We start from the raw sequence: 27,511 nt of genomic DNA on the forward strand, positions 1-27,511 counted from the left end.
AGTAATTCATAGTAAATGTATGTAAGTATATAGAAATATATCCGCATAGTAAATGTATGTAAGTATATAGAAATATATCCGCAGTGACCGCCGTTGATAGTAAACCATAGGCGGATCCCAGGGGGGCTGGGGGCCCTGCCCCCCTTTCGTTGGAAAAAAATTGTTGATTATATGGGGAAGCATGAGAGTAACGCCCCCCCTTTTAGGTCAGTCAGCGCCCCCCTCCCTTATGAAAAGTTCTGGATCCGCCACTGTAAACTAATTGATAGTAAATAGCAAATATTATTCATTTTCGTTTTCCTCCCAAAATAACCCAAACTGAAACACGTTAAGCAAGGATGATACATGCTAGTACTCAAAATGATAGCAGAAAGCAAATTCATATACTTTATTTCATAGTCTTTGTATGTTCGAAGTACAGAAAAACACAAACCGGAAGTCTAATCTGACTTAAAGTTTTGTCCAATGACGGGAAAATATCCGGACGCATTCTTTTTCGTTTTTTATCCCAAATAACCCAAACTTAATGATCATAAGAATGGATGACAAATGCGACTATACATGTTACCTATAGGACACAGAGGCATGATGATTAATTTATTGTGAAAGGAGGAGAAGCGACACCAAAAATGAGGTCTTCTCGTTTAATAGTATAGATTATTAGTCCCAGCGTACATTGAATTGCATAAATGTAACTAACAATAACGCAATGTAGCCGTATAGACACAAATATTATTGTTACATTCGTAATTAATCGGTTCCTTTACCCAGCTTTTTTATTCTGGCAATTAGCCTCCAATGTAACACTATTTTTTGTATTATAGTTACATTTCCATGTAACCATAGCCAGTGCCTTTTGTAAAAGGCTGCTGCTCATATAATTTAGAAGACAAACTGCTTTACGTGCTTAAAAGATTATAAAAAAGTTTGATACAATCAATGAAAAGTTATGTTCACTATTATTACATTAAGGTACAATATTCGACAATCGATTAATTCGACAAGATTTTTCCTTCAGGTTTTAATGCAATTCAATTAAAAAGAATGAATTGAATAGACATATTTATAACGATCGATTTATTCAACAAATCTTTAATGATAGATCTATTAGGCCGTAGGCTTTGTCAATATTTCGCCTAGCGCCGTAGGCTGTGTCAATATGCCGCCTAACGTGGTAGGCTATGTTATTGTGTCATACTAAGGCTAGGGCTAGAGTTAGGGTAATAAAAAGACTATTGAATATGTCATCTAGCTCCGTAGACTGTGTTGATGTGCCTTCTAGTGCCATAGGCTGTGTGTGTATGCCGCCTTGCGCCGTAGGATATGTAATTGTGTCATTGTCAGACCAAGGTAAGGTTTAGAATTAAGGCAACAGTAAGACTGTAATACATATTCAATCTACCGCCGTAGACTGTGTTGATGTGCCTTCTAGCGCCGTAGACTGTGTTGATGTGCCTTCTAGCGCCATAGGCTGTGTGATAATGCCGCCTAGCGCCGTAGGCTATGTTATTGTATCTAACTGTGTTCAGGGTTAGAGGCTGAGCTATGGTAATAGTAAAACTAATAAATATGCCATCTTGCGCCATAGACTGTGTTGATGTGCCTTCTAGTGCCGTGGACTATGTCTATATGTCGCCGAGCGGCACCGTAGGCTATTCTATTGTGTTAGACTTAGGTTTGGGTTAAATTTAGGAGATAACTGTATTGTATTTTAAGCTCCGACGGCATCAATTGGGGATTTGATGGTCGTAAATTAAGTTTACTGGCGACGCGTAAGCGGAGACAGTAAACGGGTATTTGCGACCATCAAATCCCAAATTGATGCCGTCGGAGCTTAAAATACAATATTGTTATCTCCATTCTAATGAAACTGACAGAAAACAACGTTAAAACATGTATTTAAAATCTGTCATATGTCGTCTGCGATTGCGCGTACGTCCCATAGCATCAATTGTCAATTGATGCCATGTAAGAAAGTGACGTTATCCAATCAAAATGAACGTTACAAACGTTGTTGCATTAGAATTAGCGTTCTAGTAAGACTGTAATAAATATGTCTTTTAGCGCTGTAGGCTGTGTCAATATGCCACCTAGTGACGTAGGTTATTTCATTGTGTCATACTTAAACTGATACGATCGAATACTTTAACCCTAACTGTTATTTTGTACTTAGGTTAGGGTTATAGAGTTAGGGTAATAGTAAGAATGTATTGAATATGTCATCTAGCGCTGTAGACTGTGTTGATGTCCCTTCTAGCTCCGTTTAGCATTTTCAAAGTTTGGTTAAATATCTAAACTTGTTAAATTTGAAACGAATTTAAGAATGTAAGTATTTGATGAAATTTTCGAAATCTGAAAAAAAAATCAAAAAGTTAGAATACTTATATTTCAATACTTTGATAAAAAAAAAATCCCGGTCAAAAAACTATAATTTGAAAACATTTTTAATTTTGAATTTTGAGTGTAACACGGATCGTTCGAGTGCATTTAATATGACATCATATATTGAAAATGTTTGAATTAGGATTTAAATTGGATTTCAAATCGGGCACTTGCAGAACAAAATCCTCCTCTGTTACGTAAAATGATTGTTCTGTAGATTTACGACATTAGCAACTGCGAGAAACTTGCAACAGTACTGCGACAACGTTTGAGAATACAAATTACGACATATCGTATGCATGTCGTATATTTACGATAAATAATTACGATACGACATGTTGTATCGTATCTTTAGTGAATAAAGGGCCAGGCCTCTGGTTTTCTAAAAAAAAAAAGGTTCGGTTAAAAAATTGTTAGAGAATTACCATATTTTCGTCCAAATTTAAACAAACTTGTTCAAACTCCTACACTATTTTTTTTCTTTCTAAAGCGTTTTCAGTCAAGCAATAAACTAAATTTAATTTTTACAAGGGAAAAGTTAATTGAATTTCCCATTTATTACTTGATGTGGCAACCCTGCACCGAGTCTGAATGGAGCAAAGGGGGAAAATGGAAGAGGGAGAGGGGGCATTTGGACACAAAATTCTTTTAAAAACAAACATAATTATTTCATTAGTTTTCTTTTTCAAATTGAAAGTAAAGTATAGGTAAGTTACATTTACTATTTCACCTCCGGCAGTGAGATTAGAACACGCGATCTTTCTGCTGTGAATACCCCTACACCACTGGTATCCTTAGAAATATAATGAAATTTTAGTACCAAAGACTGCTACTCAAGGCATAAGAAAAAAATAAGAATATCCTTATCCAGCAAGTTTTCTTTAAGAAAGTTTTAGCGCATTTCATGTTTGTGATTGCACTGGTACACTATTAAAATTACAGTTTTAACGAGTGTACAAGTTAGAACTATCTTTTTATGGTATTCTTCAATAGTTCACTGCACACTTATTGACCCCTCCCCCCTAAATGAACTACTTTGTGAAAATGTTCTGTTAAAATTTGAAAAAAATCATGTTAGTAAGAGGAAAAAACCTTTTTACAGATTATAGAAGTTAGATGCACATTAAATCACATTGCTGGTATTCTGAGAATTAAATTGAGTTCTTAACCACAACTGTACGTCAGCGAATGACGATGAAACAAGATTCAATGCCAAAAAAATATAATAAAATTTGCTTCACTGTTAAGCTGTACCAGTTTGAAATGGAGAGGGTTAATAAAGATACGAAAGAAATTACAATCTTTTGGAGTTATTGGCTATTTATTTTATTGGATGTGTACAGTAAAAAATCTTCGTAAGATGGGGTGGAGAAACCCGAAATATCTTTGTTGTCCTTTACTGTTTTTAATATACATAATTGAAACCTTTCATGACATAAATAATTTAGCTAAACCTTTTGCAGAGTATACTTCGCTTTCCTCGCTCTCGGGACAATGGGGATCAATAATTAGTATTAGATACAATACAAAGGTAACAAAGAAACAGTCCGGTAACAACCGTTGCCGGATAGTTTTTCTGCACGAGTAGTCAGGTCAAGGTCCGAGGCGCTAGCCGAGGACCTTGACCTGACTACAAGTGCAGAAAAACTATACGGCAGGTTGTTTCCGGCCTGTTTTATTGTTACTTTTGTTTTGTATCTGACTTGTACGACGTTTCAAGGAAGAAGTATTACATTTTGAAGCTGAATATTTGAGAAACTTCAAGGGCCTCAACTCAGTAAATGTAAGTTATAGAATAAACACATTTTTTTTCATTTTCCTTCAACGGAGTTTTTTTCAGAAAAAAAAATCAGGAATCTAATAATTTGATAAAAACAAAAGAACCATTTCGAGTATAAGATTTATGTTATCAAGTTTGAGACTTTTTTAAAATGCAACTTCGTTGAAATGTTATATATTTAAGAAATATTTTAGTGGTAAGAAAGCTAACGTTTAATTTTATGGGTGAAACGAAAAGCGGGAGGGGGCCTTAATTGATTTGAAATAAACAGGCTGTGATCTTTACTTTGATGAAAAAATGCAGGATGTGCCATTTCTTTTCCCCATTCCCCCTTTAAACATTTTGTGAAAATCGCACGTTTGCTGTCAAATACATGAATTTAATATTCAGTGGGGGAGGGGTGCCGGGGGTTGGAATCCCTTTTTTTTTTTTAACCATCAATGCATTTGAATGTGGACAAATAGTGGAAACCCACTTTTTTCCTGGGTTGGGAACTCCTTTCCTAAAGTGACTGGATCCGCCCCTTATAGATTTGAATTCAACTTATAATTAAATTCAATAACAATATAAATGTATCAAAAGAATGAATTTTCTACTTTGTTATTGAGTGACATGTTATAAAAAAAGGATTTTTGTTCTGTTATTGTATATATTAAGACAATTACTTTAAAAAAATAAAATCATGCATGCTCGGTCTCTGCAAGTGTTGATCGCGATTAATTAAACACGTGTTACTATATGACCAATCGCAGCCAACCGTCCAAAATTGAGGCCTGACATAAGTTAAATGATTTTCTTCAAGAGTTGCTGCTTATTTGGACATGTATTACACGAACACTTCTTTATTTATAGGATCAATCGTGCATTGGTGAGTTGATAGGGATTTTATCTTTTGAGGAGATTTGATTCTTATTTACATATTTTCTATCTTTTTTAATTGAAATATAAGCGTCGGTATCATCATTTCTTCACTTTCAGCATTATCTAAAATTACTATTCATATCCATGCTCCATAAAAAGGGGGAGGGGTATGTACTTTTCTAAATATATCAACTATTTACATTTACAACACCATCACCCAGTATATATATATATATATTTTGAATAAGCACTATATATATATATATACGAAAAATCAGGAATCATGCAGATCATTAATTTGTTATCTGCTTGACCATAGTAATTTTTTTCTCATAAAATTTGGAATCAAAATATCTTTTTTATTAGGAGAAAAACATACCCCCCCTTTTAGAAGTTAAATGTACGAACCTATTAGTATACTGATATGAATAGTATTTTACTGGAAATGTTTTTAAAAAAAATATTGATGATAACGAAAATATTTTATTAAAATAGACAGGAAATATGTCGGTGAACCAGAAGGTTCAAATCTAATTGAAAGTTAAAGTGCCCATGAACTCATTGTTCATGCACGAGTGATTCTATTCATAAAACGTGTCCGTGTAACAACTAAAAAGAGTCCGTGTATCATCTAAAAAGAGTCCGTGTAACACCCGTTAATGTACTGTTTTTCTATAGCTCTGCGGGGGGCAAAGTCGTACAACTATAGAAAATATCCTAGCTTGGAGATTTGTACAGCCGATTGCATTGAGTATGTAGGTAAAGGTAATACCTTTGGTTAGCCTGCTTGATGACTGAACAGTGAAGTCATTATTAGGTTAGGTTAAACTAACCTCCTTGAAGAGTCGACTAGTCCGATAGATACATGTAACCAATCTATCTGTCTGCAAATGCTACTTCCAAAGGAAGGTAGTAGATAGAATAGCGCCAAGAAACTATCAAACTAAACTGTAAGACAATAGTTAATTTACATCCTTTAAAAATATATAGAGGCGACAGATATCAATGGGAGAATCATCTCAAGTTCTAAGTCAAAGAGAGACCGAAAAAATCGTGTCCCCCAAACAATAAAACGACGAAAAGACTGCAAAACATCACATCAAAAAGCTAAATTAAGTCGTAAATACATTTTGAAATAACAAACCAAGAAAAGAAAAATGATAAAATTGAGAATGGAAATGGGGAATATGTCAAAGAGACAACAACCCGACCATAGAACAGACAACAGTAGAAGGTCACCAATAGGTCTTCAATGTAGCTCCCGCACCCGGAGGCGTCCTTCAGCTGGCCACTAAACAAATACATGTATCAATAGTAGTTCAGTGATAATGGACGTCATACTAAACTCCGAATTAAACACAAGAAACTAAAATTAAAAATCAAACACATATACAAGTAAGATTTGACTCTGATAGTACATGTCTAATAGTGAAACTTATACAGTTTTGTTTTTATTCTAAACTCTTTTAGACATGACGATCTTATAAAACGTATGCTTTTGGATTAAAAGGAGCCAAATAATATGTCAATGGTTCATCAATCCAACGACACAACTGATTAAAACCCATATATCTTCAACAAAAAAAGGTGTCTAAAATGTATGGAAAGCTCTTAGAACGAATAAAATTGCAACTGCTTCTACGGAGACAGGAGTTTACCTTTTCATATACATGTATCACACTCCTTGCAAATCTTGACAAAAAGAAAAAGGCCATGACGGTAAAAAAGGACACACTCTGTTAATTTTCAGATAAAACGACATTCGTATAACCAATATACGTGATGGCGATATGTTTTCCTATTGATCTCAATATTCTGAATGATTTCTTATGTGTTTGACACATCAAAGGAAATGAAGTGTAAATATGCAAGAATTCTTAATAACAAATTTGAGATATGAAAACACCATGCATAAATCTCAAAAGAATCGATTTTTAAGATTTAACAAGTATTCAAGTGGTACGACGAGCTAAACTACTGGCAGCATTTCATAAGATCCTCATAAGGATTTTTGAATACATAAATATCTTGCTTATCGTAAATGAATACATAGTTATCCTTTTTCTTTAAACCACCTCAACCAACACCCACCGAGATTCAATACATTCCGTTAAGTCTACACAAGGCAATACCGTGCATGAACAAGTATCAGTAAAACAGAATGGCTAGTTGCTGTTTCCAAAACCAGGATTAGCTTATTGTCAGTCACTGCAAAACATTCGTTATTACAAGCCACCAAAACGATGCCGTTTTTTTTGGGGGGGGGGGGGGGTCGTACATAAGACAGAACTCCTCTCCCCTAACATAGTGGCTAAGCAATCACACAAATTATAACAGCACACTATATTTTGTTAGGACAAGAATGTTTACAGAAAAGGGTAGAAACGAGTCAATTTTAAGTTAACAGATTTTAAAAATTCATTGAAATAGATAATAAGGTATAGAAGAAGAAGAAGAAGATGCTTTATTTCCATAAAATGGGCTCACAAGGAGCATAATATAATATCAATATAATATTGTTCTTTTACAAATATAATAAACAATACAGTATACATAATTACAAACACAAATAAGTAACAACAGATTCATGTATTAGTATATAGGAGTATACATAAAACCTTCGTCTCAGGTACACCTCTAGAAAGTAACAAAAAGAATACTGTGAGTAGGCTAAATATATCTAGCTGAACTGCAGGAGGCACCAAGGGACGGTGCTATATGGCATGGTGGGTGCATATTAAAATGTGTATCGGGACATTAATGATATGGTAAGATATTGTAAGAAGTTGCATATAACTGGTATGACATCCTCGTGCTTGGTGCAGAGGAGTCAGTACTATTTAAAGTGACACAACTGCAAGAGGCACCAAGGGACAAGACAATGCTAATTGACATGCCAAAGTGCACATATTACGAAAAAGATAAAATATTACCAGTTTAATAAAAAATATCACAAACAGAAAGGTAATAGAACTTATACGATGTGTCCTGTACCCCACCATGCCAACCTCGTGCCTAGTGCAGAAAGCCTGATTTAAATATTTATCTTTTAAATTATATTTTGTCTTCATCAACTAACTCACAGACAGATATATGTTTTTATCCTGGCGCAATCAGCCTTGTATTGTACAAATAAATGGTACACAAATAAATGTTTGCACTATTTGTACTTGTACAAATAAAGTCTCCTGTTATCCCACTTCTATGTTGAGCAAGCGGTAATATGGATATTTGTTTTTCGTCCTGTTTCTAAAGCACATACAAATAAATTTTATATTTTCCGACAATGTACATATATATGTCGAGGGTAAAATCAGATGATTTTGATTATTAAAATTACCAGACCAGTATACCTGATTTTTTTTAACATTGTTCGAAATTTCATTTTAAGACAGGCACAGTATAGGGGATGATTCTTTTTGTAAGAACGTGATTTATAAACAAAAAAGAAAAATTTCACACATATCTACTGCTTAATATATATAAATATATAATGAAATTTCGTATCTAAAACTTATTATTTTATGTATCAGCATCATGACCATACCCTTCCGGATTGTCTGAGATCACCACTGGCTTTTGGTGGTGTTCGTGTTGCTCAGTTTTTAATTTTTCTTTGTGTGTTTTGTATACTAGCATGTGTTATAGCCTATTTATTTTTAGTTTGACAGTATTTTTGGGCTTGCGATTTGAGTGTCCCTTTCGACTCTCTCTCTCTCTCTAACATCAAGTTATAGGTGTGGAAGTTACTGAAATCATAAGTCAGAGAAGCCATACTTTGGTAGGAGGTTAAAAGAACTCTTCCAGAAGTATTGTAAAATTAGTTAATTGATTGTAGATCTTAACTTGTCATAACGTAACTTGTATATACAACCTTACACAAGTCAGTATTGTAAAATGTACATAAATTGACCTACTTCTTAGTAAAAAAAACCCGCTGTTTTACACTTTTATTCTTTTTGTCATTTTAGGGCATAACATGTGAAATAATTGTATAGACACTTGTTCTATTGTTTGGAACCTAATGCTGACCTTCTAATGTGTTTCGTTTTTTTGTATTGTTGGATTGCTGACTCATTCACTCATACACATTTTGGTATCAGAATATATGCCCATAACAGAGCACACATTAAATGTCGTCAAAGAGACATCCCGACCAAAGAGCAGACAACAGCCGAAGACCTCCAATGATCCATTCTTTCTTATCTTTTAATGACATTTTCAAATTTAAAACGGACATGACACGTGTGTATTACAGTTATTAGAACCAATGTACTAGTATTTCTATCCTTTGCCGTACCAAACATATCTGTCAGATCATTTTGCATTACCTACGAATTAATGATGGAAATAGAAAACCGCAAGTCGATGATAGACAGAAAACACAAATGTTAGCCAATCTCCAATAACACACTTAAAATAATTTCCATATAAATATTAGAATTTACAAAGAGCGCAACAACTTTTAAAAGAAACAGCGAAAATATCCCCAAACTACAATATCATGATGAACCGAATTGCTTGAAATTTCTGGAGTATTAGCAAGACAAGACATGTCTTTTGTTAAAATTTTATTACTAACACTTATGAATTAACAATCACAAATAAATTAACTTCATCTTCAACATCATTCAAATTTATTGTTTGCTCTTAATCAAAAATTAATTTCTGTATGACATATATTTGATCAATTCTTAAACAATGAGTTGTCAACATTTTTTTCTATCATAGCAAATATATCAATCAGGTTGGTGATAATGCTAGTCAATTTGTCTAGATATCTAACATTTAACTGTCTTCTGTGGTTGGTGAACACCCAATATGATCCTTAGATATCTCATCGCAAGTAAAAGTTTCGTCTGGAACAAACGGTGGTATTTTTTCATTGGTTGTAGTTGACCCTACCGTGGTGATGGTAGTTCCCTTTGAAGTTTCGGTCATTGTTGGCTTGTGCTTCCTCATTGTTGAGATGGATCCACATCGACAGAAAATAGTCGTGTAAGCTTCTGAGAACTGCTTGTTACAAACCATGTAGATAATAAAGTTTACTGAAGAGTTGATCATGGACAACAGGAGGCTTAAATCACTGAACACAACGAAGATGTTATGATACTTTCCAAAAAACTCAAAGCCATCAACGAACCTGGAAACCAGTAGAAGCAGGGAACCTGGTGTTGTACATATCAAACAAACTGCTGAAATAATCAATAACATCCTTGTGATCTTGTCTTCGGACTTACTGTCTGTCTTTGATGACGTCATTGCTTTACGCCTCAAACTTCTTCGCTGCAGATTAATGATAATTATTAAATTAAAAAGCATAGTAAGGAAAACCGGTAGGTAACGAAACAGGACGGTGCCGAGTATTTCATTATGAACGGTCAAGATATCCTCATAGGAACTGTAGAACTCACTTGTTGATATGAAGTAGGAAGTTGTATTCGTTCTCCGACTGAACATGGATCCAACTTTGTACTGGAATGCAATAGGACTCAAGAAAACGAAAGTTAGAATATAAATTACAATCACAGCCATAATCATTCTCTGTTTAGATACCCAGACTTTAATCTTCAGGGGAAATGTAACAGCAATGAGTCTCTCGATGGAGACGAGAACAACAAGCCATGCTGAAACACGACTAAATGATGTTATGACAAAGAAAAGGGGTCCAAATATAGTTGCCGTGTAGATCTCCTCTGCGTATTCATCGATCAGACTGATAAGACAGGAAGATTTTCTGGTCATGTTTGTAATCAGAAAGCATAGGTCGGCAAAGGTAATGGCGATAAGTATGACACCAGTGCTGTTCCTTAGTTTCTTCTGTATCAATATAACAAGACTCATAATGTTGCCTGTGGACCCAAATAAAGTAATGATAGGGAATATGATACATTGAAGAACAAACAGTATGTCATCTGAGGTTTGTTGAGTAATGACATTGTGTGGATTATTCCATGGTATTAAGTAGCTCTGTCTCACAGGACTTGTTCTGTTCGAGATTCCAACAGAAGTGTTCACATAGGTTTCGACCTCTGTTTTTGATGTTGTGGTCACATTTTCCATCGTCAACTATAAAATAGAAAAAACGTTCTCGTAAATTTACATTTAAAATTACTGCATAGTTATTTTTGCGGTTAAGGTATAACAAGGCCATATGTTTTTGTGTCCATTAAAATTAGTACGAAACTGTAGAACAAGATGGACTTAAAGGGATGAACATTTGATGTTCCAAGGTAGGATTTTGGGAATGAATATGCTAGCGGTGAAATCTTTGCCCCCGACATTAAGAAAATAAAAAATGCAAGACAATGTAGAAAATAGTTCTGCATGTGTTGAAATATATTTTGGAGAATGAATATTCCATCAAAAGATCATATGGGGCCAGAACCAGATGCACATTTCGACAAATATAAAGATGTCAATCTGTATGAAATATCATTGGGTAAAACCTTTGCTTATTTTTATTTTCCCCAAGTACCCCTTTCAGTTCAAATATGTAAATTTTGACATGATAATGGCATCAAGAATGCTCTTCTGTTCATTGTTCACTAATCTGTTCATTTATCAATCAAATTTTGGGAGGCTTGCAACTTCAATCATTATTGCAATTTCAGTTGTGGGTTCAAATAACGGATCTTTCGTTCCTCTTTTACTCGTAAAGTTTTGGCGTAAACATTTTTTTGAAAATTATAACTGGCTATTTAAATATCAATCTCGGACTTGGTGTGTCAGTGTAAGATCACCACTCAGCCTCCGGCCAACTTTTTTTTTATCACTGTGAAAAAGACACTTTTAAAGTTTGTCTTTTTAACAAATCTGTTTTACATGAATGAAGGTTACTCATGAATAATGATAATAATCATGGTAGGTATAGTGCCCGTTTTTTTCAGTGAATCGGTCCACTTTTTTAGCTCACCTGGCCCGAAGGGCCAAGTGAGCTTTTCCCATCACTTGGCGTCCGGCGTCCGTCGTCGTCGTCCGTCGTCGTCGTCCGTCGTCGTCCGTCGTCGTCCGTCGTCCGTCGTCGTCCGTCGTCCGTCGTCGTTAACTTTTACAAAAATCTTCTCCTCCGAAACTACTGGGCCAAATTAAACCAAACTTGGCCACAATCATCATTGGGGTATCTAGTTTAAAAAATGTGTGGCGTGACCCGGCCAACCAACCAAGATGGCCGCCATGGCTAAAAATAGAACATAGGGGTAAAATGCAGTTTTTGGCTTATTACTCAAAAACCAAAGCATTTAGAGCAAATCTGACAGGGGTAAAATTGTTTATCAGGTCAAGATCTATCTGCCCTCAAATTTTCAGATGAATCCGACAACCCGTTATTGGGTTGCTGCCCCTGAACTGGTAATTTTAGGGAATTTTTGCTGTTTTTGGCTATTATCTTGAATATTATTATAGATAGAGATAAACTGTAAACAGCAATAATGTTCAGCAAAGTAAGATTTACAAATAAGTCAACATGACCAAAATGGTCAGTTGACCCCTTTAGGAGTTATTGACCTTTATAGTCATTTTTTAACCATTTTTCGTAAATCTTAGTTATCTTTTACAAAAATCTTCTCCTCTGAAACTACTGGGCCAAATTAATCCAAACTTGGCCACAATCATCTTTGGGATATCTAGTTTAAAAAATGTGTGGCGTGACCCGGCCAACCAACCAAGATGGCCGCCATGGCTAAAAATAGAACATAGGGGTAAAATGCAGTTTTTGGCTTATAACTCAAAAACCAAAGCATTTAGAGCAAATCTGACATCTGGTTAAAGTGTTTATCAGGTCAAGATCTATCTGTCCTGAAATTTTCAGATGAATCAGACAACCTGTTGTTGGGTTGCTGCCCCTGAATTGGTAATTTTAAGGAAATTTTGCTGTTTTTGGTTATTATCTTGAATATTATTATAGATAGAGATAAATTGTAAACAGCAATTATGTTCAGCAAAGTAAGATTTACAAATAAGTCAGCATGACCAAAATGGTCAGTTGACCCCTGAAGGAGTTATTGCCCTTTATAGTCAATTTTTAACCATTTTTTTCGTAAATCTTAGTAATCTTTTACAAAAGTCTTCTTCTCTGAAACTTCTGGGCCAAATTAAAGTAAACTAAACTTGGCCACAATCATCATTGGGGTAACTTGTTTAAAAAATGTGTGGCGTGACCTGGCCAATCAACCAAAATGGCTGCCACGGCTAATAATAGAACATAGGGGTAAAATGCAGTTTTTGGCTTATAACTCAAAAACCGAAGCATTAAGAGAAAATCTGACAGGGTTTAATTGTTTATTAGGTCAAGATCTATCTGCCCTGATGTTTTCACATGGATCGGACAACCCGTTGTTAGGTTACTGTCCTGAATTGGTAATTTTAAGGAAATTTTGCCGTTTTTTGTTATTATCTTGAATATTATTATAGATAGAGATAAACTGTATACAGCAATAACGTTCAGTAAAATAAGATCTACAAATAAGTTTACATGACCAAAATAGTCAATTGACCCCTTAAGGAGTTATTGCCCTTTACAGTTAATTTTTAACATTTTTCATAAATTTTTGTAAATTTTTTGAAAATATTTTCCACTGTAATTACTGGGCCAAGTTCATTATAGATAGAGATAATTGTAGCAACAAGAATGCTCAGTAAAGTAAGATCTACAAACACATCACTATCACCAAAACACAATTATGTCATGAATTTATCCGTGTCCATTGTTTAATATGCACAAGACCAAGGTGAGCGACACAGGCTCTTTAGAGCCTCTAGTTGGGTAATTAATACAGATAGCGTTTGACATCTTTAGCTGAACAGATTTATCATTTTTTCATAACTTAATTCATTGTATGCTGGTTCATATTCTGGACACCAGTCTTTGCTCCTTTCTAATATAATTCACAAACAAAAAACAAATAGGAAGCTTAGAAATGGAAAAATATTAAATACTTAACTCGTTCAAAGGGTAATTACACGTCTCAATCTTCAAAATCGCCTATCTAAAAATACTACCATCGCTAACATTTTTAGCTCACCTGGCCCGAAGGGCCAAGTGAGCTTTTCTCATCACTTGGCGTCCGTCGTCCATCGTCGTCCGTCGTCGTCGTCGTCCGTCGTCGTTAACTTTTACAAAAATCTTCTCCTCTGAAACTACTGGGCCAAATCAAACCAAACTTGGCCACAATCATCATTGGGGTATCTAGTTTAAAAAATGTGTGGCGTGACCCGGTCAACCAACCAAGATGGCCGCCACGGCTAAAAATAGAACATAGGGGTAAAATGCAGTTTTTGGCTTATAACTCAAAAACCAAAGCATTTAGAGCAAATCTGGGGTAAAAATGTTTATCAGGTCAAGATCTATCTGCCCTGAAATTTTCAGATGAATCGGTCAATCGGTTGTTGGGTTGCTGCCCCTGAATTGGTAATTTTGAGGAAATTTTGCTGTTTTTGGTTATTATCTTGAATATTATTATAGATAGAGATAAACTGTAACAGCAATAATGTTCAGCAAAGTAAGATCTACAAATAAGTCAACATGACCAAAATGGTCAGTTGACCTGTTTAGGAGTTATTGCCCTTTATAGTCAATTTTTAACCATTTTTCGTAAATCTTAGTTATCTTTTACAAAAATCTTCTCCTCTGAAACTACTGGGCCAAATTAATCCAAACTTGGCCACAATCATCTTTGGGATATCTAGTTTAAAAAATGTGTGGCGTGACCCGGCCAACCAACCAAGATGGCCGCCATGGCTAAAAATAGAACATAGGGGTAAAATGCAGTTTTTGGCTTATAACTCAAAAACCAAAGCATTTAGAGCAAATCTGACATCTGGTTAAAATGTTTATCAGGTCAAGATCTATCTTCCGTGAAATTTTCAGATGAATCAGTCAATCGGTTGTTGGGTTGCTGCCCCTGAATTGGTAATTTTGAGGAAATTTTGCTGTTTTTGGTTATTATCTTGAATATTATTATAGATAGAGATAAATTGTAAACAGCAATAATGTTCAGCAAAGTAAGATCTACAAATAAGTCAACATGACCAAAATGGTCAGTTGACCCCTTTAGGAGTTATTGCCCTTTATAGTCAATCTTTAACCATTTTTCATAAATCTAAGTAATCTTTTACAAAATCTCCACTGAAACTACTAGGCCACAATCATCTTTGGGGTATCTAGTTTGAAAAATGTGTCCGATGACCTGGCCATTCAACCAAGATGGCCGCCACGGCTAAAAATAGAACATAGGGGTAAAATGCAGTTTTTGGCTTATAACTATGAATTCAAAGCATCTAGAGCAAATCTGACAAGAAGTTAAATTGTTAATCAAGTCAATATCTATCTGCCCTGAATTTTTCAGATGAATTGGACAACTGGTTGTTGGGTTGCTGCCCTCCAATTGGTAATTTTTAAAGAAATTTTGCAGTTTTTGGTTATCTTGAATACTATTATAGATAGCGATAAACTGTAAACAGCAATAATGTTCAGCAAAGTAAGATCTACAAATAAGTCAACATGACCTAAATGGTCAATTGACCCCTTAAGGAGTTATTGCCCTTTATAGTCAATTTTTAACAATTTTCATTAATTTGGTAAATATATGTAAATTTTTACCAAATATAGTTCTCTGTTACTAATGGGCAAAGTTCATTATAGATATAATTGTAAGAGGCAAAATCGTTCAGTAAAGTAAGAACTTCAAACACATCACCATCACCAAAATACAATTTTGTCATGAATCCATTTGTGTCCTTTGTTTAATATGCACATAGACCAAGGTGAGCGACACAGGCTCTTTAGAGCCTCTAGTTTGAGTGGCGAAACATGCTATCAGGCTAGTTACTTGTTACTTCGCAATTATTCTTCATGACAATCTTCCTTTGAAAACTATGAATGCTTTGAGCACGAAGTCCGGGTTTTTTAACAAATGGTCCGGTTTTTTTCAATAATATTATAATCAATTACGAAAGGAGTAAACAATCAGAAAAATCAATATATACCTAAATATTCTACCAAAAGACCGCCCCCCCCCCCCCCGAAATAAAATAATTAAGAATTACAATAACATTTGATTTGAATTGAATGGAATATTTAATATAAAATGGACAACAGTTTATAATTGTATGCTATATGACCAAAAGGACCTAAAAAAATAAGCCAAATCTTCTGCCATATTCCCAAAATTATAAAGTTTCTAAATTTTTCGAAAAATAAAAGAAATTAATTAGATAATATTTGAAAAAAATGCACAACGTTAGTGTAAAAAAAGGTGTAGTGAATGTTGGTCATAAGATTTTTATGATTTTATTCCGCCATAGGAAATCTGTATTATTTCACGCACAAAAAAAAAAAAAAAAAAACACACTGGAAAAATGAAGGACTGCTTTCGAAAAACACGGACATATTTATGAATTTAATTTCCAAAATTTCCTTTTCATTGCAAAAACAAGAATTTTGTAAAGTGTCTGTAAGTCTAAGTATACATAGATAACATGTGCACATTTCCATTGACATTTGCATTGGTATGTGTATAATAACGGCTTTAATCTATATATTTGGGAATAAAGCAATCAGTGTAAGGCTATATATTAAACGTTTTTAAGATAAAAAATAATTTAGGATTGATAATATCTAAAAATACTAATTTACCCTTTATGATTTTGTATATAAAGTTCTAGAATCTTTCTTTCCCAGAAAATAAGTCGGTTTGTTTGCCTTTTTTTTTATCATATTCACTCGAAAAAAAACCTATCAAATCACTCGAAAAACCACGATCCCAGACGGGCTCAATACCTCCTGTGATAATTGCTGCTGGTAAAGCTATTGAAATCAGGATGAAGTACCCTTTTTATGCAGATTTTTTTTTTATATAACTAACCTATAGTATCAATAAAAAAACGAGAATGAAATATACTCAATCTAATTAAAAACCGATCTCTCATCGCTCCTGTTTTTGATATGTCGCGTGGGAGATCTAACGAAACCCGCTTTGAGGTCACATGTGAGTGACCTCGTAGGTGTGTCTTTTACGACCAATGAAATTGAATATTCCACGATCTTGGAAGTTTAACGTAAGGCAAAGGGATGTAACTCATTTTATTTACGACGAAATCGTCAGTCAAAATAATTCATAAACTTTTTTGATTGGCTTATTAATAGGTCGTCAACTTATTTGCATATCTTTATAAATTCATAACTTTTAGTTCACTCACATGTGACCTCAAAGCCGGTTTCGTTAGATCTCCCACGCGACATATCAGAAACAGGAGCGATGAGAGATCGGTTTTTAATTAGATTGGAAATATACTATACATAATAATAAAGTAAGCCAATATTCCTGTATTCCACGAAGAGGGTTTCTTTTAATGCTGCATGAAATTTAGCATTTTTTTTTATTAGTTGTCATAAAATCAAACCATTGTTACTGTGAAATAGAAATGTATTCTTTGTATTTGTGGTTCCGGTTTGCTCAATATCAAACCCCTCTCAAATATGACTAATCAAATATTAGATTCATTTATATAATAAACTGTTCGGTAATTAATAACTTCTTTAAAACCTTTGACATGCTTATTCATAAAATAAAATTGAGAATGGAAATGGGTAATGTGTCAAAGAGACAACAACCCGACCATAGAAAAAACAACAGCAGAAGGTCACCAACAGGTCTTCAATGTAGCGAGAAATTCCCGCACCTGGAGGCGTCCCTCAGCCGGCCCCTAAACAAACATACACTAGTTCAGTGATAATGAACGCCATACTAATTTCCAAATTGTACACAAGAGACTAAAATTAAAATAATACAAGACTAACAAAGGACATTTATGCACATGTCAGGTTTTGTTTCTTCCAAACATTTGAGTTATTTGAATAAGTTTAAAACAACAATCTTAGGAAATTTTGAAAGGACCTTAGCTATGTTACATGTGAATACTTACCATTTTTTTCTTTCTGGATCAGCTGCAAACAGGGAAACAAGTCCTAGTCGGAACATATTTAGTTGCTTTAGATTAAATAGGGATATTTTATCAATTAATTAACAAGAATTCAATTTAAAAACTAATAAACCACAATAACAATAATAAAAACTGAATAACTGTGAAGAAACAAGGATGAGTAGTGAATAACTGATATTGGACCGTCAGGTTTGTCTACAGAAAACGTAACATTCACAAATGTATGAATATAACAGTGTTAATCAAATATTGGTTATTACCCACATAAACAATACCATATCGTTGACAGTTGTATTAATATTACTTTTGACAAGCAGCTGTTTATATATTTTATTAGTAATCGGATTATTAACAGATTAAGACAATTGGTATTGTTAAAGTCGTTCACCTACGCGAGGAAAGACCTCATTGTGTTTCTAATCGGTAGAGGTGTTAGAAATGATCACTTATGAGGGGGGATAGGACCTTTATCGGGACTCCGGGATCGGGTGTTTTTAAGCTCGGGATTTCGGGATTGACCCTTTCGGGATCCGGGAATTCTTTTTTCGAATTTCGGGACCTCGGGATTTCGTGTTTTTAAGCCCGGGATTTCGGGATCTGGTGTTTTTAAGCCCGGGATTTCGGGAACAGGACCCCTCCTATCCCCTCTCACTTATAGCAGTGATGGCGTTCCATAATCACTGATACAAACATCGGTGTTTCTTTTCAATATTTGTTCCTAATGGTATAGAAAATACTGGATTATTTATGATCACTGATACAAACATTGGTGTCATGGAATAGATGTTCCTTTTCAATATCAGTTCCGAACGGTGGAATATACTGGAATGGGCCTGTATGCATAAAACTACTTATTAAAGATTTGTTCCGAACTTACCCCCATATTCAACCGTTACGATAAATTAGTACTACGATTGGATTCAGTCTTAACCTAAGTAGTTTTATGCATACGGGCCCATGATTCCCACTGGAAGAAATATTGAGTATTTCAAATTTTGATCCATAACGGAATGACTGGTTTCTTATTTTATTTTTTTACTACAGAACAGAAACAGAACCTTTGTTTATCAATGTTTCCAGAGAAAAGTTCTATAGGTATTTGCTATTTGTCGACTTGATGAATAGTGCTGTGACTATTTTCCTGGCTAGTCTGAAGAATAGAATTGGTACCACTTATCTAACGGTTTAATAAAGGATAGCACGTGACATTTGCGAGGGCTATCGTTATCGAATAGACAGATTATTGAAAGATCAGGAAATAGCAGGATACCATCATCAAATTAGGAGAGAGACGTCATGACTGTTGTTATAACTTGTGTCTGATCCCATTTTCTACATTTCGAAATTAAATATATTTAGAATTTAGTCACGTTTTGCAAAGTTTATTGCAGTCTTAGTTTTACTTATCGTTGAAGGTCCTACAATGACTTAAAGTTAATTTCTACTTGAACTACAATAGTTCCAGATGTCTTTGTCGTTTTGGGTCTATTGGAGAGTTGTGACATTGGCAATAATACCACATATTTTTATTTTTAAATATAAGATGTATTTGTGCGTATTGATGTGTGTTTGTCTACATTGGATAGAGTTATAGGAGGAGGGATGATACAGCTGGTTTTAGGCGACTGTCACAGGTCAGGACTCTTCGTTAGTCTTGTATATTTTTAAATTTTGGTTCAATTATAGGAATAGGAATAGGACAATTTATTGAAGTGAGATTTTATATATGAAACTTTATATGTATTTAGCATCTAAATATATTGTGAAAATTGACTTGTCCACTATAGAGAAAGGCAAATTACAGAATTACTTGATAAAACTTTTTTGAATTATTTTATTATTATATGTGGAGTAAGGGTACGAACCATTTGTTGCATCGAAGAGGCCTGGTGATGCCAAACAATAACATGTGTAATTGTTGCTTATATCAATAAACTCATCATAGATACCAGGACTAAATGTAGTATATACGCCAGACGCGCGTTTCGTCTACAAAAGACTCATCAGTGACGCTCGAATCCCAAAAAGTTAAAATCAATATCAATTTATCTGAACTCTGGTCGATAGTTGTTTCGAATTCATTGGCTGTCATACTACATCTTGTATTTTAATACATAACTGTCGGAGGTTAGATAGCCTTGCCCCTCTTCAACACCAACCTTTTATTGTTAGGTTTTTTGATAAATTGTATTCTTTCGATTTCCTATAGTATATATTTTAAACACGTTTGATTAGTTTCTTTGTATCATGTATCGATATCTTAATTCCGTGTAACCCATCGTGTAATTCGTTTTTCATTAGCATTATTAATATCTGATATTTCCTGTAGCCGGATGGAATCTTACCATTTATAAATAATAATCGTATTAAGCAGAAATTGCTTAACTTAGATGCTTATGTAATGTTTATTGGTTGTTAAGCAATCGTAACTACTCGGCCATTCTCGCTACGCAGTACAATAGCCTCGTATGCACTACGGAGAAATTCTTCTTAAATTGTTGGCCGGAATTGTAGTGATCCGCGACACAAAGAAGTTCTATCCTCCAGGTGGCGCTATAATTTGGTTACATATCACAGAGTAATCAAGAACTTTAACTCTGCCAAATATTTTGGCGCGAAAGAAGGAGCAAAGTAAATAAGTAATGGTAAAAAATTTGTACCATTCCAGTCGAAAAAATATAAAATTCAATCGGATCGGAAAATTTTCCGGACAGGAGCAAGTTAAATCAGTAGTGGTAAAAAAAATGTACCAGTCCAGTCGAAAAAATATAATTTTGAATCGAATCGGAAAATTTTCCGGACAATGATTCCTCCGCCTAATGCATACGAGGTTATTTCTTCGTGCAACCAGAAAGGCCGTATTGTTCCGATTGGGTTGTTAAGGTAACAAACAAGAAGAATCTTGTTTTATATATGCATATTTCATGTAGAAGGAAGCGTTGTGTAGATTTAGACGTTTGGCGGGAGAGTCAATGGTTGGGTCCATTTGTATGGGGGTGTTTGAGAGGTACTCTTGTGTTCGGTATCGGGAACATTTAGAGAACACCCCTATTCATTAAATAGTGAATTCGCCCTAGAGTATATAAGTGGGTGAGGAATACAATTCGGGTTCTGTCGATGTTCTTACAGAAGAAGACTGGCTTACAATAGTGAGTACGCTACATAGCTGTAAGTTTGACAAGAGGACAACTTGTACTGGGGACAACTTGTACTGGTCTAACATTGGAAGTCGGTAGAGCAGACTGTCTCACTCGGAGAACAGACTGCAATAGTCCACTTTAGTTGTTAGTGACAGAGTGTCCCACTCGGAGGACAAGTTGTTCCAGCCCACACTGTCTGGTAGTGACAGGCTGTCCTACTAGGAGGACAAGTTGTACCAGTCCGCACTGTCTGGTAGTAACATACTGCACTCGCCCGCACTGTCGTATAGGACAGGTTGTTCTATTAGGAGGACAGGCTGTGTTATAATTATATTTGTGTATATATAATTGTTTTATTGTTCATTGTTACTTTGTATCGGCAAGGAGCTACTGTATATATTTTGGTTCATTGTGAATAATATAGATAGTTATAGTTTTTGGTATTGACGTATTGTTTGTGGACAACTTGGATCCAAGTATTTACTGGAACGTTCGTTTAAGATATAAACGCCTGGTTACACGTTACATATTTGGTGGCTAGCGGTTGGGATTCAAGTTGTCTATCAAATACTATTTGATTGATTGATCGTCATTTAATTTATTGTCAGTTAACATCAATGTTTACTTTAATAAAAGATTAAAGTGCATCAACCGTGAGGCATAGTTGTAAGTCACGGCTGAGTTGAAATACGAGTGTATTATTTAATAAAAATTGTGTCATTCTGATTACACTGTACTGTAATAAATATGTCAAATATTGACGATCAGATTGCTGAAATAAGTAGACAAATACAGTCTCTTAGCGAGAGCACAATACAACATGGACAAGGTTTTATATCTTCTACACCTAGAGGTCAGGGTGTACGTCCAAAAGTTGTTGAAAACAAAGAACATGATTCAGGCGTAGTGACGACAGGGCCGTCTCTATCAACACCTGTAGGATTAGCCGTGGGTGATACACTACCTTTGCTAGATAGGGATATCATAACAAATCCTCAGGTAAATAACAGAAAATCCATAGGGCAAGATAAAATTCAAAATTTTAGTCCTAAGCAGGAATCAACAAAAAATCAAAGCACTGCTCATACTGTAAGCTCTGGATCAAATGATGTTAAAATCAAACCTTCAAAATATGATGGCCTTACTCCTTGGATTGATTATTTATCACACTTTGAGATGTGCGCCCTTGTTAATAGGTGGTCTGAATATCAAAAAGGTTTGTACTTGGCCGTGTCACTGATTGGACAGGCCCAAGCAGTCCTTGGTGATTTACCAAAGGAAAAGAGACAAATATTTTCAGACCTAGTATTTGCACTGGAGGAACGCTTTGCTCCATCCAGTCAAACAGAACTTTATCGCGTTCAATTCAAAGAACGACGCCAGAAAGCAAGTGAAACTCTACCAGAGTTAGGTCAGTCAGTTAGACGACTGTCTAATCTGGCATACCCTACTGCCCCATTAGAATTAAGAGACACGCTTGCCAAGGAACAATTTTTGGACGCATTAGTAGACTCTGAAATGAGACTTAGAATTAAACAGTCTCGTCCTAAAGGTCTCAATGATACTATACGGTTGGCAGTTGAGCTCGAAGCCTACAACAAAGCTGAGAGTAGAACAATGAAAAGCATGGGTCACTTACGACAGACTACGAGTGACGAACGGACAGAAGCGTCTAATAGTCCGGATACTATTGTATCAATGGAGAATATGGCGACATGGATGCAGACAATGGAGAATAATTTGCAATCTTTAACGAACGACATGATGACGCTTAAGGATTTAAATTCTCAAAAGAAATTCCAACCACGGGGGGAGACCTATAATACGCAAAGCAACAGAAAAAGGGGTGGTCCTTGTTTTAGTTGTGGTGAAATAGGACACTTTGCAAGAAATTGTCCTAATAGTATTAAGAAACAAAATGCTCGGGGAGGATATACGAAAGGACCTGATACGGACGGATCGGTCAGGACACTTAAGTCTGGAGAAAAGGCGGCAAATAAAGATAAAGGTGTTGTCATTTCAGCATCAGAGGATGCAGGCATGTATGTCGAGTTACTTATTCATGATATACTAGTCAAGTTTGTAGTGGATACTGGAGCCACATTAACTCTAGTTTCTACAAAAGTGTACGATCTTATTCCTGACTTGTATAGGCCACATCTGAGTGCTACTAAGTCACAAATTAAGTCCGCATGTGGAAACTATTTGAACCTTAGAGGTAAAGGCAGTTTTAAAATAGATTTTGGTACAAAAAGGTTTACTTCAGAGGCCGTAGTAACTGAGCTACAAGTAGATGGCATTCTGGGTTTGGATTTCATGAAGAAAAACAAGTGTCTGGTTGATGTGTCTGAAAACATATTTCACATCGATAACCTTAGTGTTCCCTTAATTTTTCAAGGTACATTAGGATGTTTCAGGGTGGTTTCTACAGAATCTGTTACGATACCAGCTCGATCAGAGATAGTAGTTTCTGGGAAAGTTTGTTTGACAGAAGGTCAGACATTGCCAACAAATGATGTTTTAGTAGAAACTAATGAAAATAAAGGGAAAGATTACATTTTGACGGCACGTTCCTTGGTCAAATCAAATGACAGTATACCAGTCAGACTCATGAACGTAGAAAACGAGGCTAAGACTATATTTCCGGGCACAACTATTGCACAGATGTGTGAAATCAGCCACGTAGCAAAATCTTTGCCCTCTCAGAATGACGGACAAAATAAAAAGGGGTTGAGGTCAGATTTGCATGATCTTTTGAACAGAACATCTGACAAATTATCAAGGTCAGAAAAACAGAAGGTCAAAAGTTTAGTGCAAAAATATGAAAGTCTGTTTGCTGAAACAGATTCAGACCTAGGTAAAACTAGTTTAGTCAAACATGAAATAGAAACTGGTAATGCTAGGCCTTTCAAAGAACCTCCTCGCCGCACACCTTTTCATTTATCAAAAGTTGTTAATGACAATATAGATAAAATGTTAGAAAATAAGGTTATTGAGCCTTCACACAGCCCATGGGCTGCAGGTATAGTTTTGGTTAAGAAAAAGGATGACACGTACCGTTTTTGTGTGGATTACAGGAAACTGAATAGCGTGACTATCAATAAAGACGCATATCCACTGCCTAGAATAGATGAAACACTTGACCATCTTGCAGGCAACAGCTGGTTTAGTACTCTTGACTGTTGTTCTGGATATTGGCAAGTTGAACTGGCTGAGAATGATAAACAAAAGACGGCATTTGCGACTAGAAAAGGATTGTTTCAGTTCAAGGTAATGCCGTTTGGGTTGTGCTGTGCTGCACAAACGTTTGAGCGTTTAATGGAAACGGTTATGGCAGGGCTCCAATGGGAGGTATGTCTAGTATATCTAGATGACATTATTGTTTTTGGCAAGACATTCGACGATATGCTGGATAATTTAAGGACAGTTTTTAACAGATTAAAATCAGCAGGCTTAAAGCTAAAGGCTAAAAAGTGTAACTTGTGTGTTACCATGGTTCGTTATTTAGGGCATATAATTTCAGAAGAGGGGATAGCCACTGATCCTGAGAAAATAAAAGTTGTACAAAATTGGCCTGTCCCAACAAACCCTACTGAAGTTCGTTCATTTTTAGGTCTGTGCAGCTATTATAGAAAGTTCATCAAAAACTTTGCCTCAATTGCTAAATGTCTGCATGTTTTGACTGAAAAAGGCAAAAGGTTTGAATGGATATCTGATTGTCAGCATGCATTTGATCTTCTTAAAATAAAGTTGACAAACGCCCCAATATTAACGCATCCTGATTTTAATAAAGAGTTCATCTTAGATACAGATGCTAGTAATGTAGCATTAGGGGGTGTCTTATCACAACGCCATGAAGATGGTAAGGAAAAGGTTATAGCATATGCCAGTCGCTCAATGTCTAAATCCGAGCGTAGATATTGCGTGACTCGCAAAGAGTTGCTAGCTGTGGTATACTTTGTGAAGTATTTTAAACCATATTTATATGGGAGAAAATTTACGATCAGAACGGATCATAGCTCACTTCGATGGTTGTTGAATTTCAAAAATCCAGAAGGCCAAGTAGCTAGATGGATTGAGACATTGAGTGCTTATGATATGCACATTCAACACCGACCAGGTACCCAACACAGGAATGCTGACGCACTGAGTCGTATTCCCTGTAAACAATGTGGGTATACGTTAGACTGGCAGTCAAAAACGAGCAGTGATTGTCACAAGACTGAAGAAAGTCAGGTTAAAATAGTAACTAGTCAGATGCCTGACCATGATACAGATTGGACGTTGACAGATAAACAATCAAACGACCCAGACCTTAAGTTAGTTAAGCAGTGGCTGACAGATGGTCAAAGGCCAGAATACAATGAGGTTTCTGGTAAAGGTTTCTTTATAAGGTCATTATGGAGTCAGTTTAATAGTTTAAAACTTCAAGATGATTTGGTATTCAGACATTTTTATGACAATGAACGGAAAGTTGTGAAATTGCAAGCTGTAATTCCACTGTCTGAACGAAAACAAGTTTTACACTTCTGTCATGATGCAAAGTATGCAGGTCACTTAGGTATGCGTAAGACTTTAGAGAAAATACGTCAGTCTTATTATTGGCCAGGTTTGCAAGCTGACGTTAGAGCATATGTAGCTGGTTGCGATAAGTGTGCTATGAGGAAAACCCCAACGAAAAAGAAACGTGCTCCAATGGCCATAGTAGAGACAAGTAGTCCTATGGAAAGGTTAGCTACTGATATTCTTGGGGAACTTCCGGAAACCGAAAATGGCAATCGGTATATCTTAGTTGTTTCGGACTACTATACTAAATGGACAGAATCATTCCCTATGCCCAATATGGAAGCAAGTACTGTTGTCAAAATTATTGTAGAGCAGGTAATAGCTCGATTCGGTGTCCCGTCCTGGATTCACTCTGACCAGGGACGACAATATGAAAGTAGGTTGTTTCAAGAGGTCTGTAAAGTACTTGATATCAAGAAAACCAGGACTACACCATATCATCCTCAATCGGATGGTATGGTAGAAAGATTCAACAAGACATTAGCGACAATGCTTAGTGCATATGTACAAGAACATCAAAGGGATTGGGATAAGTATATCCTCTTTGTTATGATGGCATATAGGGCTTCTGAACATGACACAACTGGACAGACTCCAAACCGTCTTATGTTTGGTAGGGAAAGTACAACCCCGTTAGATATCTTGTATGAAATGCCGCCATCTATTAAAGGTATACCACAACATAAATGGGCTTGGGAACTAAAAGAAAGGTTAGAGGATGCCCATTCTTTTGTTAGGCAAAGAATGCCAGGAGAAATGAGGAGACAAAAGAGGTATCATGATCTCAAATTATCATATGAAAGTTTTAGATCTGGAGATCAAGTATATGTCTACTTCCCTGTAAGGAAAACGGGAAAATCCCCAAAACTGACTTGTTTTTGGAGAGGGCCTTTCACAATTTTAGAGAAAAGTGGTGACCTTACCTATAAGGTTGACTGTGGTATCCGAGGGACCCCACATATCATTCATGTGGATAGGATAAAACTCAAGCACAAGCAAGTGTTGAGAGGGGAAATGTCTGAAGACATTGATATTCCCCAAGTAACAGAACCACGTGAAGCTGATATATTTGATGATGTCATAGATCAGGATGACAGAATAGGTATAGAAGAAGAAAGTGGCCGCCGTGAAAGGAAAAGACCAGTCTGGATGGCTGATTATATACTTGATTAAGTTTTAGTTTATTGTTGTATATAGATTTAATGTTTGTTGTTTTATATTTGTAGAATCAAGATGGCAAAAACAAAAATTACTATTAGAAAAAAAGAACAGTGGAAATGTGGATTTTGTCCAACGTCATTTGAATGTAAAGAAGAAAGGGATAAACATCTGACTTCCTGTGCAAATGAAAGATTGTTTTGTACTGAAAGTGGCTGTTTTTATCATACAGACAAGTCGAAGAACTTGCTAAGACACATGAAATCCAAACATCAGAAAGACGATGATAGTGAGAGTGATAAAGAAGAAAGTACTAGCAAGAGTAAAGAACTGCTCAGTGATTCTTCAGAGTCCGAGTCAGAGGATGATTGGAAAAGTCAAGATCCAGGAGATATACTTGGACAAGACAGTGATGAAAATGAATGCAGTGAACAAGAAGAAAAGAAGGATACAGGGTTAAAAGAGCCTGAAAACAAGAAAGATGACAACATGATGCCAAGTAAACTAGCTGAACGTAGTGTTGTTTACAACAACGAATTAGGACGGATAATAAGACAAAAGACTACGCCCCGACTTCCAGGAGAAATACTTTTACAGAAAGGCTGGGACCAGAGATTATTGCAGTTGGCAGTAAGAATACTGACACAAAAGGATCACCAGTTAACAGTCTAAAAAACAAACT

The 27,511-nt window shown here is 35.5% G+C and overlaps 1 protein-coding gene across 1 annotated transcript; it reads right to left on the reverse strand.

Annotated features, from left to right (window-relative positions):
• Positions 1-9,581: 9,581 nt before the first annotated feature.
• On the reverse strand, positions 9,582-18,045 carry LOC143047131 (putative G-protein coupled receptor B0563.6). Its single transcript, XM_076220083.1, has 2 exons — positions 17,948-18,045; positions 9,582-11,092 (listed from the first exon to the last, which is right to left on the reverse strand). Exons 1-2 carry the CDS (start codon positions 17,948-17,950, stop codon positions 9,812-9,814), a joined length of 1,284 nt encoding a protein of 427 aa, XP_076076198.1. The 5' UTR covers positions 17,951-18,045; the 3' UTR covers positions 9,582-9,811.
• Between the last annotated feature and the right edge of the window lie 9,466 nt (positions 18,046-27,511).

Source organism: Mytilus galloprovincialis, chromosome 10 (assembly GCF_965363235.1).
Source record: "Mytilus galloprovincialis chromosome 10, xbMytGall1.hap1.1, whole genome shotgun sequence".
NCBI lineage: Eukaryota > Metazoa > Mollusca > Bivalvia > Mytilida > Mytilidae > Mytilus > Mytilus galloprovincialis.